At 46.6% G+C, this 18793-nt stretch overlaps 1 protein-coding gene across 2 annotated transcripts in view; it reads right to left on the bottom strand.

Moving 5' to 3' along the window:
• The window catches only part of LOC309376888 (cytosolic acyl coenzyme A thioester hydrolase-like), a 51413-nt gene extending 32735 nt beyond the window's left edge, over positions 1-18678 (bottom strand). Inside the window, exons 1-7 of one of the 2 annotated variants that reach the window (XM_081923810.1) lie at positions 18588-18678; positions 16491-16608; positions 14812-14968; positions 8988-9079; positions 8325-8439; positions 4368-4382; positions 3259-3345 (exon numbers count right to left, since the gene is read on the bottom strand). In XM_081923810.1, the coding sequence (XP_081779936.1) occupies positions 3259-3345; positions 4368-4382; positions 8325-8439; positions 8988-9079; positions 14812-14968; positions 16491-16608; positions 18588-18607 (604 nt within the window). In that variant the 5' untranslated portion in view covers positions 18608-18678. The remainder of the gene's footprint in view (positions 1-3258; positions 3346-4367; positions 4383-8324; positions 8440-8987; positions 9080-14811; positions 14969-16490; positions 16609-18587) is intronic. The other variant, XM_081923811.1, reaches the window with a different exon arrangement.
• Positions 18679-18793: the final 115 nt, after the last annotated feature.

Raw genomic sequence — 18793 nt, 5'->3', positions numbered from 1 at the left:
TCTGTGGAACTCACTTGCAGCACTCAAGCAAAACAGCCCTCTTCCAAGCAACTGGAAGACAGAAGTACACTACCTCTGACCATAGAGGCTTTATTCAGACAGCATTCATTGGCAAGCTGCTTTTCCACAAGGCTGTGTCCAAAGTGGCTCACAATCTGTCAAACGATGAATTAACTGATGTCAAACATCTTCATCCACAAATTTAACCCTCCCCCACCCAAAAAAGCCAGTGAGAACCACCACAACTGGTGGGGGAGGGGGACTCAAAAAGAAAAAAAATAAATAAAAACCCACCATGTGTTGTGTGGAGAAGTGCTTTCTTCGGCCAGACCTGAATCTACCCCCTATCTTCCTCATTGGATCACCACACAAATGCCAGTATTATGAAACACACTTGTTCCTCATCATGCATAATTCTACAACCATATATCATATTATCTCCCCATGTTGCCCCCCAGTCATTTCTTCCCCCCCCCCCTCTAAACTAAGAAGTCAAAAAGACTTGGGTCTGATCTTGTGAGGATCACTTCGGCTGCCTATGTCTGTACTATCTGCAGATCTACAATATATATTTTTTCAGATGAGAAGACTGGACCTGCACACATAACTGATCCTGCCCTACTGACTTATTTCTATACAGCCCCCTTAGCGGTTGGAACTGATGGGTGAAGCAGTCCAAAAATATTTGGAGGTAACCAAGGTTGTTGAAGGCAGCTTGACTGAAACCATTCTGATCAGCAAAGGAATCTCAGACACAGCTCTTCTGTGACACAGGCTGAGGCCTTTCCTCTTGCTGAGGATGGATCCTGGTGCTTTATTATGAACACCAAGCCCACCCTAACAGCGACAGCCCCCTCGGTTGCTTGCGAGAATCTATTAAGAGTCAACAGTGGATTTTAGGACAAGGTTCTCACCTTGGGGCCTTGGTGGGATCTTTCCTAGATCTCGTGACTTCCATTGCCTTTTAAAAATAGAACACCAAGGCAGGGCTGCACTCTGTGCTACGTCTGTTGCCTTCTGCCAGTCAGGCCCTCCTGGCTGCCAATTATGCTGCAAATTCAGCTGATACTCAAAGTTTGATCTTGCACATCTAAAGCTGCTACACTGAAATGACAGGCACTGCAAACAGCACCCCAGACACCAAGCAGTGAGCTTGACAAAGCTCCCATTATTACTTTATTCCCAACTGCTCCATCTGGATGCCTGGAAAAGGTACAAGTCACACAATGGCCATCTGGAAGCCAAGGAACTTTGTAGCATGAAGCCTGTAATCCTATACCGACTTGAACTCAATAGGATTTACTCCTGAGCAGATATGCAGAGGTGTGCACTGCTAGCCAGACTGCACCCCAGTGAGAATGACTACTGAAGCCTCAGTTTCAGAGAAGCTGATGGCAGGGGGTGGGGGTGGGGATGATCTTTTTATCCAGTGCCTGAAACCTGCATTATATTCTCTTCTGCCCTCTAAAGTGCTGCAAATCTGGATTATTAGATCTATCCGATAGCTCACAGACCAACATGGTTGCATTTTTATTTTTATTTTGTCCCAGCTCTGCTAACAGAACCGCATGCAGGCCCGGGGGGAGGGACAGCTCCACAATATTTCACCCTTCTATTCTCCAAACTCTTCCTGGCCTTGAGCAATCCCATGTTTTTCACAGAAAATGGCACAAGGCAGTTTTGAATTTTTTTAAGAAGAAAGTTCCAACTAGGCCTAATCTGGCCAAAAACCAACTTTACCATAATATGATTAAAATTGTTCCTGCAAATCACCCGCACACATCTGCCAACATTTTATTCAAGAGAAAATCAATTTTGCTAAACAGTCAAGTTGCAGGTGCAGTATTTTAAGAAAGAGGCAGCTGTTGCGAAGCAACAAAAATACCAGCAGTTATGGTTTTACAATCTCTATTAAGAGCAAACCATTTTGCCATCCACCCCTCCATTGATCTCTTTGGAGGTAAAGGAGAAAAAGGCACCATTCCATTCTCTTTGAGCTGCTCTGTCTTTTCCTCCTTTCTACACACACAGACACAGACTGCTGATGGGAACTGGAGTTCAAAATATCTGGAGGACGCCAGGTTGGGGGAGGTTGGTTGAGGATTTTTCAGCACATGTAGAATAAACTGTGCAGGGCTGATGTAGTCGCCAGTAAGATGCTGAGCTGCAGCTAGAAAAGAGAGTCTGTGGCAACTGAGCCTTTTTGCATAAACCGACAGATGTTGCATTTTGCTGGGATATTTGGAGCAATTCAGTCTCTCAACACATTTCCTAGAATGGTTGGGGGGGTTTTTTGTTTTGTTTTTGGCTGAACGGTTGGCTTAATGTAATGGATCCATCCAGTCAATGCAACTGGAAGAAGGCCAAAAACTGAAGCCACTAGAACTCTACATCGAGATACAACAAACACGACATACAATGTTATTAAAGAGATCTTCCTTTGGCTCCTTGGGACTGGACAGCAACCTGAATCCAGCCGGGGGGGGGGGCAGTGGCAGAGCTTCATGCTCTGGAGCCGCGATGGCATCCCACCTGGATCGTGCTGGAGCCGCGATGGCATCCCACCGGGGGCGGTGTGCTCCCCCCGCACTCCTCTTCCTCCACCAGTGGGGGGGGGGGGACCCTCTCCCATTCAGGATCCCTGAAGTCAGTTGCATGAGCTGGTAACTGAAAAAGGTGATACCTGAAGCACAGCAAGCAAGACGTACCATTCCGTCCGCTCACCCAGAGGCTTTGTAACACAGACTGCCAATTGCAGGCACCAATGTTTACACAACCTGAGATTGTGTGTCTAGACGCCTGAATTTGAATGGTTCTAGCCAGCTTACCAGAGAAGACCCTAGCCCTGAATCCTGAGGTTCCTGATTCAAGCCTCTCAACCCCCTGACTAGTTCCAAAATAATTGTAGGAGACCTCTGCAGCACTCATGCATTACAAACATACAACTCCTGTCCAGTAAGCTTCCAATGCAAGACTAACAGAACAAAGGGGTGTGTGGAAGTGTGGGCAGAACTAGACAGATAGGCCTGGGTGCAGTTAAGGAAAAGGTTACATGACAGCTGATGTCAAGGAACTGCTTAGAGATTTCTGATGAAACAGGAAGCAGTATATAAGCTAATGAATGAAACCAGCATCAACAGGCACCTCCTCAAAGGGTTCGCCAGGACTCTCTAGCAAATGACAGGACGTCTGGCAGAGCCACGGTGTGGCACCAAAAGAGCACATCAAAACCATGATGGACACAGACTGGGAACTTACCTCCGTGCACAAATCCATGCATGGTGCAGTCAGATGGTCCCACCAGGTGGATCAAGCTGGACTGGCTGTAGCCAACAGTATATGGCTCTGTAAGGGGAGGGAAGAGCACAGACCATGAGAAGACCAAATTAATTCAGCCCTACAGAAAGGATGTTTTAGAGTTCACAGATGCGTAAAGACAGAGGGAGAGATCTGCTGGATCAGACTAAGGGTGCATTCAGACTTGGAGAATGTTGTGTTAGCAGTTTTGCAACTGTGTCAGGATCCTCAGTAAGAATAATAATGGAGAGGAGCTTCCCTGAAAAACAGCTTGCGCCTCTTCCCCTGCAATTCAGTTCCAAGGAAATGTTGGGAAACAGATCGCAGCGTGATGCCCTGTGTACACCACGTATCAATGGAAGACGCCTTGAAGCAGCTATGTTTGACCCCTGCCTTCAAGGGGTCAAAACAGACTATGAAAACCCACCTTGAAAAGGCAGCAGTTGTAAAATCTGTTTATTTACCAACATGGCTGACATGTGAAATCAAATGTATAACCATTATTTGCACCAGTGAAACCTTATGTATTTAAAAAAAAACCATCTACTCATCTAGCTATATAGCTTTTAAGCAAAGGAAGAAGCATTTCTCATCCAGAATGTTTAGCACCATTGCCCCTCCTCAACTAGCAGAGGAAAGGGACTCTCTTCAGCTGAGCTCTGGCTGTCAGATCCTCTCCCCTCTTGCAGCAACCACCGAAGGGGGAAAAATCTGATCCACCTTGGCTAGCACAGTACCTGCCCAGTCCTCCAGCGCTAAAAAATTTAAGAACTCAAGCAAACCTTAACTTTTAAAAATTATATGCCTCCTCTAAACCAAATCCATTCAAGCCAACTTGCCTCGGAGAGGTCTGTGTGGCAAGATGATTTTTATATATATATAATTTTTATATAATTTTATATAATTTGCTTTAAGCAATTGTAATGAACTTTAAAACAATAAGGGGATCTGCCCCCATAGTGCCAAGCCGAGAGTTATTTCTTTTGACAAATCTTACAGCAAAGAATAAGAGAGCCAACACTTGGAAGCTTCCCTATCTTAACAGTGTTAATTAGTCAGAACAATCTTACCTTTTCTTTGTCTATCTGTGAGCAAGGAGAGCAAGAGAGACAGAAAGGTAAGCTGTGAGCATTCACTGCAGGATTACAAGGCACAATGGGATATGAAGGTCATGTAGCCTCACCCCCAACCTTCAGGCAATACAGTATCTCACACCAATCAACCATGCCAAGACTTTCACTCTCCCAAAGATTAACCTGATCACCCAGATTAAGGAGCATGCCAGGAGCTGAAGGGAAGAGCAAACACAGCAACCCCCATCCAACCACAAGACAGACTTCAGAGAAGGACCTGCTTAGTAAAACACAACCCAAGAGCTGAGAAAACAATCTATCATTGAGTGTTTGAACCTAAAGGGAATCTGGGTTAATTTTGAGAAACAGAGTATGGATTTCATATGGGAATTAAAAAGTCACATTGACCTCACTCTGTTTTGGACATTGTGTAGCCAATGGCATTTGAATACAAAATGCTTGATGAGTGAATCACTGCATATGGGGGTATGTTGCTGCTTGCTAGCCCTTCCTTGCCCACCAGGCAAATAAATTGAGAGAAAGAGGCAGTGTCTGTGGCAGCAGTTCACTAGAAGGCTACTGTGATAAGACTTCAGATGCTGCCTGGCATGGAGTCCCTTCCAGGAGGGTGGTATTCCGACACCACTGAAAACGATCCCAGAGTGCCCACAAATACACGCACAATAGCACATGGGAGTTTTAATCCATTATTTATTTATTTATTTATTTATTGAATTGGTGAGTTGCTTTTTCTTGCCCAAGGCAACTCAAAGAGACTTACAAACAAACAAAAGCCCACACAAACACATTAAAACCAATTTTTAAAATTCGTTTTAAAAATCCCACCCACTCTAAAAGGCCTCAGATAGCTACAGGCCAAAGGCCAAATATAGAGGAAGGTTTTTGCCTGGCGCCTAAAGATATATAATGATGACACCAAGCAAGCCTCCCCGGAAACAGCATTCCACAAATGGGGAGCCACCACTGAAAAGGCCTGCTCTCATGTTGCCACCCTCTGAACCTCCCATGGGGGGGGGGCACATGAAGAAAGGCCTTGGGTGACAATCACATGGGCCTGATTGGTTCCTATGGCAGAGGCAGTCCTTGAGGTACTGGAATCTGGAGCTGCATACGGCTTTATAAGACAATACCAGAACTCTGAATTATTACACAGACACAGCAATAATTATTTCAAGCCCCTGCCATTCCATACCTCTCTTGCACCAGCTCTGCACAATTTCCCTGTGCTCCCCACCCTCTCGCCATGTAGGCTCTATCAATGTCCAGCCACCCTCAAAGCTACCTTCTATTAAAGTCTGTTCAGCCCTTGAACGCAAGTGCAGCAGCCACCAGCCCTGAAGATACAACCAGGAGCATCATAATACGGTGCCTCCAATACCCATCGCTCTGAGCTGGTCCAGGCGGATTTCACAGTCAAGGGCAGCAAAAGCCCCTGAGAGATTGAGCAGAAGTAACACAGTTGAATTCCCCCTGTCCCTCTCACAATAAATCAGGATGACTGAGGGTGATTCATTTGCAAAGCCTGGTCTAAACACAGATAGTAGTGGATCTGGGATTGGGGAGCTGCCTGAACCCTTATATCCAAGTTCTGAGATCATCTGCAGGAGCATCGTTGGTCATTCCCCGAGTTTGTGAGGCTCACTTGATAACAAGAAATACAGTCTTAGTGTCATCGGCACAGTATTGTGGAATGCTCTGCCAATAGAGATTCAGCAGGTACCTTCTGTTTAAACTTGAATGAGTTTTAGATTTTTCTCTGTCTTTTGTGCTGGTTTTAATGCAGATGTTATTTATTGTTCAGCCACTTTGAGTTACTGGTTGGCTTTTTTTAAAAAAGTGACTAATAAGTTTAATGAATAATAACAACCCAGGAACTCTGTCATCCATGGATGGAGGCAGGATTTGAGCTGGACCCTAAAGTGCAGGTGGTTGAAAGCCTTGCTCTGCGAATCAGGGCAAGTTCCTGGTGTTTATAGCCAGAGGTGCCAGTGTGCCACCCAGCTGCAGGGGCAGAACCTGCATTCCTCTCTGCTCTGTCTACATGAGGCTCTCTCCGAGCACAAGTCCTTAGATACTTCACTTGGCAGGGAGTTCCCAACACACCTTTAGTCTGGAGCACATCAAGCTTTAAATGTCCTTAACACAGACAACGACCTTTAAGTAGAACATACAGTCTATTCACTGTGGAAACAGACAGCTGTGCCCCATCCTAAAGCTTCCAAACAAAGGAAGCCCGCTGCCATTCTGTAGAAATTTTCGTCTTAAAAGCCTCCTGGACATGACAAAAGAGATCCAAGCTTGCTCTCTCTCCCCCCCCCCCGCCCTTTGTGATGGGTTGCTAGGCAACTGCAGCACAAATCCCCTGTGCTCTTCCTGCTCTAAAAGACACTTAAAATTAAGCTAGTGGGGAAGGGGGGGCTCTGTTCACAGAGACAAAAATAGACCTGCAGGTCACCTCTTCGGAGCTCCTACCTCTGCAAGTTCACTCGATCACATGCTCTGGCAGCAGCCTCAGCTTTAGAGAAGGCATGACTGCTGCCGCTCACGGCTCTGGGAAGAAATCCACTGAACAGTCTCCTCGAGTCGATGGGGAGAGGGGGAATGGCACGTTCCTGGGCTGCATGCACACCGCTGTATGGTCATCTATAAATACCCGAGTGCAGACAGTCTGAGCACTAAAATAGCTGGCTTTGAACCCAACTGTTTTTGTGGTGGAAGGAAGACGAAAGCATCCCTGGAGGACTGCTCTTGCTCCAGGCACATTGCGCTGGTTGGGGCTCTTCACTCCCCAAAAGGCAGGCTTTGGGCTTTCATTGGAGCAGGAGGAAGGAAGAAAGTCTGTCTTTATGCATAGAGGTGAGGAAGGTAAAGAGGAGCACGTGCCTCTGGGGAAAGTCCCAAGGCATGACATGGAAGTTCTAGACCTCCAACCTGGAATTCTCAGCCTGGGTCCCTGTGAGCTTCTGTGAGCCAAACTGAGAGACTGAGCCTGTTCAAGACATCAGGAGGAGATGCCAGTCCCCATCCAGGTTCACACACAAGTTGGCACCGTCATCAGACAGGCTCTGCAGCAGGAAATGCAAAATGGATCCAGCTTTCATGGTGACTAGCTAAGAAGTTGTCAAATCACAGTCAACTGACTCTCAGGAAGCACCCACTGAACTACAATCCCAGATATCCCACCTCTGTAGCAAAGATGCCACCCATGTTTCAGGTGTGGGCAGGGGCAAAGAAAGGCTAACCAGCACCTGATTCGGGGTGGGGGGAGAGGGCAAACCACCCTGTGGCCCATGTGCGGTGCCGCTATGTACCGCACATGCACGGCACTGTACGTACAGCGCACACGCATGCGGCGTATGTAGCGGCACCGCGCATGCGCTGCGGGGCGGTTTGCCAACAGAGCTGCTCGAGCACCGCATTGCAACTGCGAAAGGAGGATCCTCCGCGCATGGCTGCGGCAGTGCGATGGCTCGTGCCACCACACCCAGGGGCGAGCCCCCCGTGGAGTGCCTTCTTGTCACCCCCCTTAGAGATGGCACCCAGGAGGACTGCCCCCTGCCCCCCTTCCTCCGCTACTGGGTGTGGGCAACTTCAGGTTGAACCTAGGAGCCAGCCAGAGGGATATGGGGCAGAAAAGGCCTAAAATGTTCCTGTTTCAAGGAAGGACCAGGGAGCAGGTGTGACATGTAATTGATAAGGATACATCAATTAATGGTGCATCATGGGCATGATTCATAGAAAGATATAAAATTTTAGAAATCAGTAGTTCAGGGAGGGGTTGCAGTTGTTCACTCACAAAAAAACCTGCCCCAAAGTTAGTACTTCTGGCTTTGGCAGCAAACTAATCAACAGTTCCATGTAAAGATGCAAAGGATTCTGCTAAGCCTCACCATGTCCTTTGGAGCTGGCGTTAACTCAGACTGCCCGTCTTACCTGGATTGATCACTGGCATGATGACATCCCCGTTCCTCTCCTTCGTTTCCAAACGTTCCAGCTTCTGCTCTTCATAGCGCCTTCTCCCTTCCTCCTCCTGCGCCTTCTCTGCAAACTGAGAAGAAACGGAAGGGCCACCTGGTCATCCAAGTCGGAGGGGAAGGGACAAGGACTGCTGCCCGACTGGCCACACCACCACCATTGCTTCATGTGCCACTGGAGGCAAGAAAATGTCCCCTTGGGCCACCACAGAGAAAGGAAGTTGCTGGAGTGTTTTGCTATACAGCTGTTTAAGAGGACACACACTGCCCCTTTGAAGGCATGGCAAGAGAGGACTTCCCTCTAAGTTAATGGGAGTGGACAGTAGCAACGTGGACCAAGTGTTAAATCTAATATGTCACAATATGTTGGAGCAAAGGAGGGAGTTAGAAAAAGTTTGTTCAAAGGAAGTCTGGGGGGGGGGAGAAGAGGACATCTTTCTAGGAGAGTCTCAGCTACAGTGTGAATCAAGACAACAAAACCAGATTATACAACACAATACAGTACATGATTAAGCAAGTGGATGTAAACATGGAAATGGGCATTGCTTATTTTGTTTGCAGAATCTGGACTAACGTCTGACTCATATAGAGCTCCACCATCACCCTTGGAACATCCCCTTACCTGAATAGGAGGGACTTCCAGTACTTTGTTCACGTTGTTAAGAGAGAGGGGCACGTACCACAGAGTTGCCTTGTTGGTCACCCGCTTGGCACCTTTTAAAGGAGGGAAAAATATCTGTAAATGAACAGACCACGGAAAACTGCAAAATATGGAATAATAACTGAGTCATCAAAGCATCTGGCCTGAAGAAATGAGAAAGCAAAACAAAGCAAGTGATATCAGCTAGTGTAACTACTGGCAAGGGGACCTTTTCTGCCATGGCGCTCAAACTCTGGCAATATCTTTGTCTGATCGGTGCCATTGTTAATTAACTTGCAATGTGAGTATGATTGCATTGCATCAGCTATTGCTGTTGTGAGTTATCACTGTACATATCTGACGTACATTCATAATTGAGTTCTCCCAACAATTATTTTCTGCATTTCAGTGTTATTTGACAGCACTACCTACATTCCCAACCCCATGCCCCACTTATGCCATAACACATATGTTAGCCTCTATGGTGCTACACCTATGCCCCCACTTATGTCATAACACATATGTTAGCCTCTATGGTGCTACACCTATAAGGCTCTTTGCAGTTGGTGCACTGGCTCAGGCGGAGGCAGGGATGGCCACCAGGGATGGGTGGTTTTAGAAGCGGATTGGACAAACTAATGGAGGAGGAGGAGGCCACTAGCCATTATGGCTATGCTCTACCTCCACTAACAGAGGCAATCATGCTTCCAGAATACCAGTTACTGAAAACTGCAGGAGGGAAAGTCCTGCTCAGGTCCTGCTTGAGGGTTTCTGGTTGGGGCATCGAGTTGGCCACTGTGGGAAGAGGATGCTGGGCCAGTTGGTTTTACATTTGCAGCAATAAGGAAAAGTGTGCCGGCAGTACGCTTCCAAAAAAAGTGACCATTACCTAAGTTTGACCCTATGGAGCTATATGTTATGGCTGTTCAGTTCATGCCACACCCACCCCCACACCCACCCTGATTTCTGACTATGGGCCTAAATTTTCAGGGAGGAAAGTCTGCGCAGATTTTGATCTGGTAGAAACAAGTACATTGCTTTCAAAACTGGCCCGACTGCTTGAAAAAATATCACGCCTCTTTTCATCCGAAGATCAGAGGGACAATGCTCCCAGTACTCTGGAGGAGGCGTTTCACTGCAGCATCTCCCCCTCCCTGTTACAAAAGGAAAACAGAATTTGTGCAGAAAGTAGGGCTAATTTGCAATACTTCGGCTCTCTGCACAGCTTTTCACTGTGATGTGACAACCTTCTCTTGGGAATAAGATTTACTGCTTAAACCCAACAACAACAAAACAACCTGACAGGCTGGATTCCACAGCAGCAACCCTATGCCCCCCCCCCTCAGGCTCCCACACTCCTCCCCAAACAACACAGAATGGCTATCTGCACATTTTCCTGGTAAAACTCTGATCAAAAGAGCGCCAATTCCCAAGGCTGCTGCTTTCAGAAGCTTCTGTGGCTGCAGTCCGCCTGTACCGGAGCTGTTCCCTCCTAATTGCATCTAACAGAAATTAGCATCCAGACATTGGGAATAAGTCAAATGAGCAGCACTGGCAGCTTAGCTTGGTTGAGCTGGATGGGCTGTGCCTGCTGGGAGCCGGTAAGCCCAGAGGGGGACCGGGGCACTTCAGACACCGCCGGCTGTCGCTAAATGGCAACTTGAAATGGGGAAGCAAAGGACAAGCAAAAGAATCCTTGGCATGACCTCCCTAACCCTTCAAAATATAGGGGCAGGGAACATACCACCCTCCAGCTTTTGCAGGACTCCATAATCCCTGAGCACTGACCATGCTGGCTGATGTCCACCAATATATGGAGAGCTGCTCATTTTCCACCCCTTGGCTGAGCCCCAATTTGACAATCTTTCCTATAAAACAAGAACACTGAACAGAGGTTTTAGTAGCCTGACACAGGGTCACATAAGCACACGTTTGGAATTCAAGTGCCACTTTGACCCGCCTATCCATTTTCAAGGTGCAATGCACCGCAATGAGGCATCTCCTGCAAACATTGCAGCCCCATTCGCACTGTACATTCAAAGCACTTTGATGCCACTTGAAACAGTCATGGCTTTCCCCAAGAATGCTGGGAGCTGCTGTTTCTTAAGCTAAGCTAAGGGGAAGATGTTGGTGCAAGCAGCCTCCCAACTCTGTCCCTGCTCTGGGCAGTATCAAAGTCAGCACACTCCCAGGCCTGACGGCTCCCTTGTTCCTCTGGATAGCGTTTTTCCCCACAAACCTCACTGCAAAAAAATCTCCTTGTGCAGTGGAACCGGTGAAAGGGTTGGTTTAAATCTTAATTGCAATTTGGAGGAGATGAAAGGCAGCCAAAGCGTTTCATTCCACGAGTCCAATTTTATTAAAGGCCTCTCCCATCAAAGCTGTCCAATTGGCCACAGTCATGCAGGGCCTCTGAACTGTGATCATCTGTGGGAAGAGAAGGTTCTCCCTAGTTCTCCTCTGTCCAGCGATATACGCAGATTAATATTTAGAAGCAGCCTCAAGGATTTGGGGAGGTTATCAAAAGGAAGTCACAGGCAGGGACTCGCTTGGTGCCACTCCTTGCAGTGGCCCACAGTTAATCAGTGGTGTCTATCACCGAGTGGGATGAACTTTTGGCTCCCGGTTTGATCTGCATATTCTCTTTCAAGGCACGGTAACCATGGAAACACATTTTCATCTTCCCACACGTCGGCCAAAAGCATGGGGATAGACATCTAGTTTCTCTGCACCTGCTTTGTTTTTACAAAACCCAGCGTTTGCACTGACAAAGTCTCAACATCCCAGTTGGTCAAAACCATATTCTCTTGGCAGGAAGATATTCCAAGGGAAGCTTGAGGCAGGGCCAAATATTGGGAGGAGGGGATGAGAGGAGATGGGAAGAAGGTTGCCAAGAGAGCTATCTTTTGTAATGCCATACATGGGGAATCTCTTGCCAGACTGGGTATCTGGGGAAGGAGCTGAAATGCTGAGGGCCATTTTGGGCATTCCTGTCTCCTAAGTAGGCCCCCAACTCTTGAATCTGGCACACGTTCTGCAAACATTTGTGCTTCAATGTTGAGTCGAGTCTTACTATAAGTAGCCAAAGGTCATGCCATGATGATATAAACATAAAACACCTATGTATGAATCACGGGGGGCGGGGGGAATCCTCGGTTCAATAAAGCAGGAATAAACCCTGAGAAGGGTTTAAAATATGTATTTAGTTTAAAACCTCCCTTAACATTTAGGAACTTTTTTTCACATTTTAAAAACTTTTCTTGTTTTATTGCGCTTGTAGTGAAGGGTGGGTGAGAAATCGAATAAATAGACCAAAAGGCCAAGAAAGCCAGAAATTTGCAGATTTGCTGCAGACAAGTTTCCATCTCGTGAGCAATGAAGTATGCGTTTGACTGCACATCCGCCGGTAACGTCACTTCGGCCAGGCCTGGAGGGAAGGAAAGTTTTGGAATGCAGCAGCTGGGAAGCAGCCACTTCCAAAGAAGTTGGATTTGTGAGCCAAGGAGTGAGGCGTCAAGCAAGAGGCAGGGTGAGCATTATATCACTTCTTTTTTTTCTCCAAAGAGCTCAAGGTAGTACACATGGTTCCTCCCTCCTCATTTAATCGCCGCAACAACCCTGGAGGGAGTTTAGGCTGAGAGGCAGTGATTTGCCCAAGAGCACCTACGTACCAAGTTTCATGGCTAAGTGAGGGAATTTGAACCCTGGTCTCCCAGGTCCTAGCCCAACATTATTATTCACTTTGCAGGGGTGGCCCGAGAAATTTTGGCAAGATGACAGAAAGGTCTGCTCCAAATACAAATTAGTAGGATACAACCACAGTATATTGTAATATAGTCTATACCAGTGTTTCCCAACCAGGGGCCCCAGGATATTCCAAGGGGGCCACAGGAGAAAATTGCATAATTGAAGGACCACAACACAAGGCTAGGGGACCACAGAGGGAAGTGAGAAGTGAAAGGAGGAAAGCTTTTGTTTTAAAAAAAATCCTGATTGATTGGCTATCTGCTTGGCCAATCACTAGTGGGTAAGTGGGCAGCCTACCAGGCCCTCGGCTCTGCAAGGTGGGGTGAAATCCACCCCAGCGCCTAGCCAAGCGGGGTTGTCTGGTGCTGCTGACTTGCATCTAGTAAATAAGTGTCAACTCAGAAGAAAGCCACACTGAGCTCAGTAGGCTTTACTGCCAGGTAAAGTATGGGGAGCTAGAATGTTTTATCTAGGCAGCCAGGGCTCCTATGGATGAAAAGATAGTTTTGCAGCAGGTCAGGGAGGACCACTTGCTTTTTAAAATTCTCCCATATATACAGAACTCCCTGTGCACCTTTTGGACTGTATCTGTAGGTTTTCCCCATCTGTGTCAAATAACTGTGGTCAGATAAGTGTTGTTTAATTTGTATAATACATGGAAGATGGATCTTCCTCAGGAGGTTCTGGACTCTCCTTCCTTGAAGGTTTCTAAGCAGAGGTTGGATGGCCATCTATCATAGATGCTTTAGCTAAGTTTCCTACACTGCAGAGGGTTGCACTAGAAAGATGGTGAGCTCCCGTTGCTCTGTCCCAGCTCCTGCCAACCTAGCAGTTCGAAAGCACACCAGTGCAAGTAGATAAATAGGTACTGCTGCAGCAGGAAGGTAAACGGTGTTTCCGTGCATTCTGGTTTCCATCACAGTGTTCCATTGCGCCAGAAGTGGTTTAGTCAACTGGCCACATCACCTGGAAAGCTGAGATGAGCACCACACCCCCATAGTTGCTTTGGACTGGACTTAACTGTCCAGGAGTCCTTTACCTTTAACTAGAAAGATGACCCCTAGGGTCCCTTCCAACTCCATGATTTTTCCAGCTCTATGTTTTTCTGCTTCAACATTTCATTCCTATCATTTTATGTAATTGTATTTTGTATAAATTATATAAATTATAAATAAAACATGTTCTAATTACAAACAAAACATTAAAATAGCTACCTTTCTACCAGTAGGATGGGAGCGGGGCATGGGCATGGCCAGGATTTTTGTTAGGGGGCAGGCTTTTGATAGGGGAGGGAAACCTCAGATTTGTATTGATTTTTACTTATGGGGGGTAGCTGCCCCCCTGCCCTCCCTTGGCTAAGCCCATGGGGGTGCCACAGGAAGGAGGCCACGGTCAGGAAAAGGTTGGGAAACACTAGTCTGTACAAACAAATGGAAGTTCTTTATCTTGTATACAACTTAATGTATCAAAGTCAGTGCATTCTGTCTCTTGTATCCTGGTGGGTTGCTTTATTCTGTGTTGTTATTCAATCATCATAATTGCTTTGCAAATCATAATAAAAAGCTTCAGCCCTGGATAAATCAAAATATTGTGAATCCATCGAGACCAACCTCCTACTGCTGCAAAACAAAATGCATCCATCAATTCCTAAAATAACATGGGCGTCATTTGTCTTCCTTACTTCTCGGGTAATTAGTTATTTTAGCCACCGCAACGAATCCCCGTACTTTATCATGCTACTTTTTAACGGATGGGATAGGAGGTTATCTCCACTTTTTCACATCGAAAATTCCTGTTGCGACTAACAGGTAAGAAATTAATTCTTTATGTTCAAATCCAGTTTTGAGGGTGAAGTATAACTGCTGGCTGTGCATGGTTAAACAGGCACTTTGAGAGAAATTTCTTTCATTAAAAAGAATGATAGACACAGCAATTGCCCTTTCCCCCAAGAAAAATCTTGGGAAATGAAAGATTTAAGAAAGTGAAGAAGTTAAGCGCCATCACGTGGTTTAACCCTTGTTCAGCAGGTGACCACAAAAGGTGCTGGGGTTCTGCTTACCTGTGAGAATGTTTTCCGACTCCACATGCACCTGGACTTCTACAGAGTGCTTGGACGTGTAGGTGATCTCAGCACTGACGTGAGCCACTTCTCCAATGCACATGGGGGAAAGGAAATCTGTGCGCTCCACGCGGGCCAGGGCAGCCACACATCGCTCCTGAGAGGGGCAGGCAAAGCCACTGTTAGTGAGTGAGCAAAACATCACAGGCAGGTGGGGTAAAAGGAAAACAGTACACACCACAGGGAGCAAAGGAAGAAAAGAGCCCAAAACGGAAGATGGGTGGGAAAAACATGAGGCTGCTCTACAGACCCGTTACCCAGTTCTACCCACTTTGCGAGGGGCGAGGGAGTCAGAGGTCTGGGTCCATTATCATCACAGAATGCTTTCAACGGTGTACTTATGCAATAAGCTCTTTGGTAGACTGGCATCCCATCTCCAACTTTGGTGGAGTCCCCCACTCTTTATTCCCCTCTAATTATCTATCACTGCCACCTACTGGCCAGTCATAGATTACATTTGGGGTTTGTTTTTCAAAAAGGAAGAAATTGATAAAATAGGGTGACTATCCACGAATTCTGGTCATCCACGAAGTTTTAAAGGACAGATTTGGAAACAGAGGAGAGGCACCCACCACCCTAGTCATGGTGGCAGAAGGTCAGTGTCCATTTCAGAACCTGGATTTGTTGTTTCTGCCCTTGCATAAATAAATACCAGACCTTTTTATTATGGATTAGGGCTCAGGTTTGGTCAGTTGGTGGGTGGGGGAGGCAGATGTCTTCCCCCCTCAGCTTTATTTTACAACCACACCCCTCCCCCACTAAAGGTGAAGAAGGAGGAGGGGCATAATGGGCGCGGACACTGCTTTTGTTGACCCTGCCCCCCCCCCCGCACTTTCACTGGGCTCTGGCAGAAGGTGAGTAAGCAGCACCAGCACGCATGCGCAGCCAGCGTGGATACAAAAGTTGAGGGGAGAGAGAGCATCTACGGTGAAAGGTGAAGCTCACATTTCCTCTGGGACGTTCCAAGCCTGCTGCCTCGTTCCTGCGTCCCTCCTGTTTGAACAAGGCCAAAATGTTTGGCAGCCCTGCCCCAGGCTTGCTTAGCTTGGAAATAAATTCGTGCAGGTGACATGGGACCTAATCCTGCGTAGGAGCGCAGGGTCCAGAGTTTTTCTTATGCCTGCTTTCTTTCGCCTGATGCATGGCAATGGTTGCACAGCACTTCCCCCACCCGCAGTACTCACAATCATCATTCAAGGTGCCGCAGGGCACCATGGCACATCTGTTGAAAACCACTGGGTTAGGTAGTGGACAAATGTCTCTTGTGATCTTTTCTATTCCATTTCTTTTTCGCTGAAGTTGGAATTTGTATTCCCATGTCATGTATCTTTAAATTTACTTATCTTTTTTACTACTCCCTTGTTATTAAGCTGGAAACTGTTATACAACAGTTTGAAAAATAAAACAAAAGAAGACAGGAACATTATAAACCTTAACACGCAGAGCAGGCACTTGAATCTACAACGGAGCCGCAGGGAAGCAACAAGGCTTTGCTCCTGCAGCTTTGACCCACCCCACAATTGCCTGCTACTAACACTGAAGGCATCGCTGGGAAGAGGCTCCTCCATATATCATGGCTGCAAACAGCTTCTCTGTTTGAACATGTGCAGAGTACTTACCCCAGACTGAGAGTTGCAGTGCCGAGTGCTGATGATGGCACCTGCCTCCTCAATCATTTTTAATATGGTCCCTCCATGGACGTTCCCAGCAATGTTGGCATCATCAGGGCGCATAATCCTACAGAGAGAAAAGAGGATAAAGAGGCAGATAAAGAGGCAGTCAGCTCTAGCTCAGGCTGAAGAGACAGAACATGTGTCAACAACATGGCCCCTTACAGATGATGTTGGACTGCAGTGTTCAAAAATTAGCCAGTGGCCAGGTGCATTTAGCACCTGGCTCTCAGCCACTTGCGACCAAGTGAAGAAGCTTGGGCACCAGAATGGCGCCTGACATCTCCACCATCTGGTGTGCATGCCTGGGTATCAATGGATCTTCACTGTTTTCACACACTAATACCACATCCTATACAATACTATCAATTATATTTTTCTGCACAATCAGAATGAATTTCAGGAACCAAAATGTTTTGTCTGTGCAGCAGGAGCAGTGAAAAACACTATAATTAATTGTTGCAGCTTGTCTTCACTTACCCCATCCCACTGCCCTGCTCACAGTTGTGAAGAATATAATGTTATTAATGATCTGCGTCACCATTAAGAGGTAGGAATAGGCTGTTATTCCAATGGAGGACAAAACAGAGCCAACCTCCATAGGTAACCCAAGTGCGTAGACAGGTTCACAGGTGCAAAGACCAGCAGAGGGACCTACTACATGGATCAGCAAGCTGCATGAGGCATTGCCAATACTTATTACTCCAGTTTTGAACACAATCTTCCTCTCATTTCTAACCTGGACCACCCTCAAGAGTGACACCCTATAATCCTATAATATCTAATTGTGGATTAACTTCCTGCCAGATTTAGGAGTGGGGGGAAGGATTAGGTCAGGGAAGAACTGGACCAAGCAGCTGCTGCTCCCCAATTTGGGTCACCGGTTGAACCATGGAAAGAGAGAAGGCATAGGTATGTTTCCCCAGAGGTGTTTTGGTAGTCCTTGAATTACTGAAATTCTCAAAGAGTAACAGGAAGAAGTAATAGAAAACTGAATGGTTGAAGCTGCATCTTGAAACATGAGATAAGGACAGGTTCTGAGCCAGGAACAAAAGACACAGCAGCGGCTGCAGAATCCATCTCTTACAGGCCAGTCTATCATGATGGCCCTTGGGTCTCTCCTCGGGTCAGAACCTCTCTCATGTCTGATGTTGGGCTGAATTTTGGAGCAAGGCATTTTGGGGCAGGACACTTTTAGCAACAACTGTCTGCTTTCAAGGATAGCAGTCTAATATTTTCAATGGCCAAGGTTGGGAGCAGCTGCAAACTGTAAAATGTAATCTCATGATTGAAATGTAAACCATTTTTGCCACAAAACCTTGATGTGAAGTCAGTTACCAAGCCATAGTTTGGAAGCAAATTAATTGCTCATGCTAAACATAATTCATCTGATTCAGACATCATGGTAAAGAACGGTCAGGCCAAACTGGAAATGTATAAGCAAATCAGCCACGCGGTCTGGAAGATCACTGAAGTGATGTTCAAAATAAGCCAAGATGAAGCACACCATTTTCTTCCCAAGAAGAAGTCTCTGAACCAGGAAAAAATCCAGGCAACAGGTTGCCAAGGAGCTTGAAAAGGTGTCAACAACTCCTAGGAATATGAAATATTTTCCCACCTCTGTTGTCCGGCCAGTCACCTTCTATTCTGTAGCTCTTCCTCCTCCCTCAGCCCCAACCATGGGAGAGGAAAACCCTTGCAAAAGTCTTTGCTCCCAAAGCCATTCTCCCTCCCCATTCCACCTGCTGTAATTGCAGCCTAATTGTATTTAGAGCCCCCAATTCACCCTTCCCAACTACCTGTCTTCTTGTATATACAGGCTTTAAGTCAAATCCTTTTCAATCATGGCATAATCCTTGATTCATATCCCTCCTTTTGAAGTCCCAGCCACTCTTGCAAGCCAACTAACTGCTCTTCTTTCTCCTATATCTACTGTCTGGCACTGTGCCTGACTGGGACCTAGAGAAGCAACTGATCACAAAGGAGGGTCAATCCACAGATTTCAACCACACAGCACCTACAAAAAAAGTATGAAGGTTGTCATACCAGATAAGTCGACCTTGCATCCCAAGGAGGAGACAGAGAGAGTCCTCATCTCTGTTAGAAAGCACTCTGAACTGGTATTTTCATGGCATTATCTGCACTAGGCTTGGCACACACACACACACCCGCCTCTCCCTCAGAGGATTTCCTGCCTTGGTCCCCAACATAGTTGCAGAATGAGTCACCCTAGACACCCTGTGGTCTCATAC

The sequence above is a fragment of the Podarcis melisellensis genome (genome assembly GCF_964234715.1).
Source record: "Podarcis melisellensis genome assembly, chromosome: 8".
NCBI lineage: Eukaryota > Metazoa > Chordata > Lepidosauria > Squamata > Lacertidae > Podarcis > Podarcis melisellensis.
This window is presented reverse-complemented; position numbering and strand designations above follow the sequence as displayed.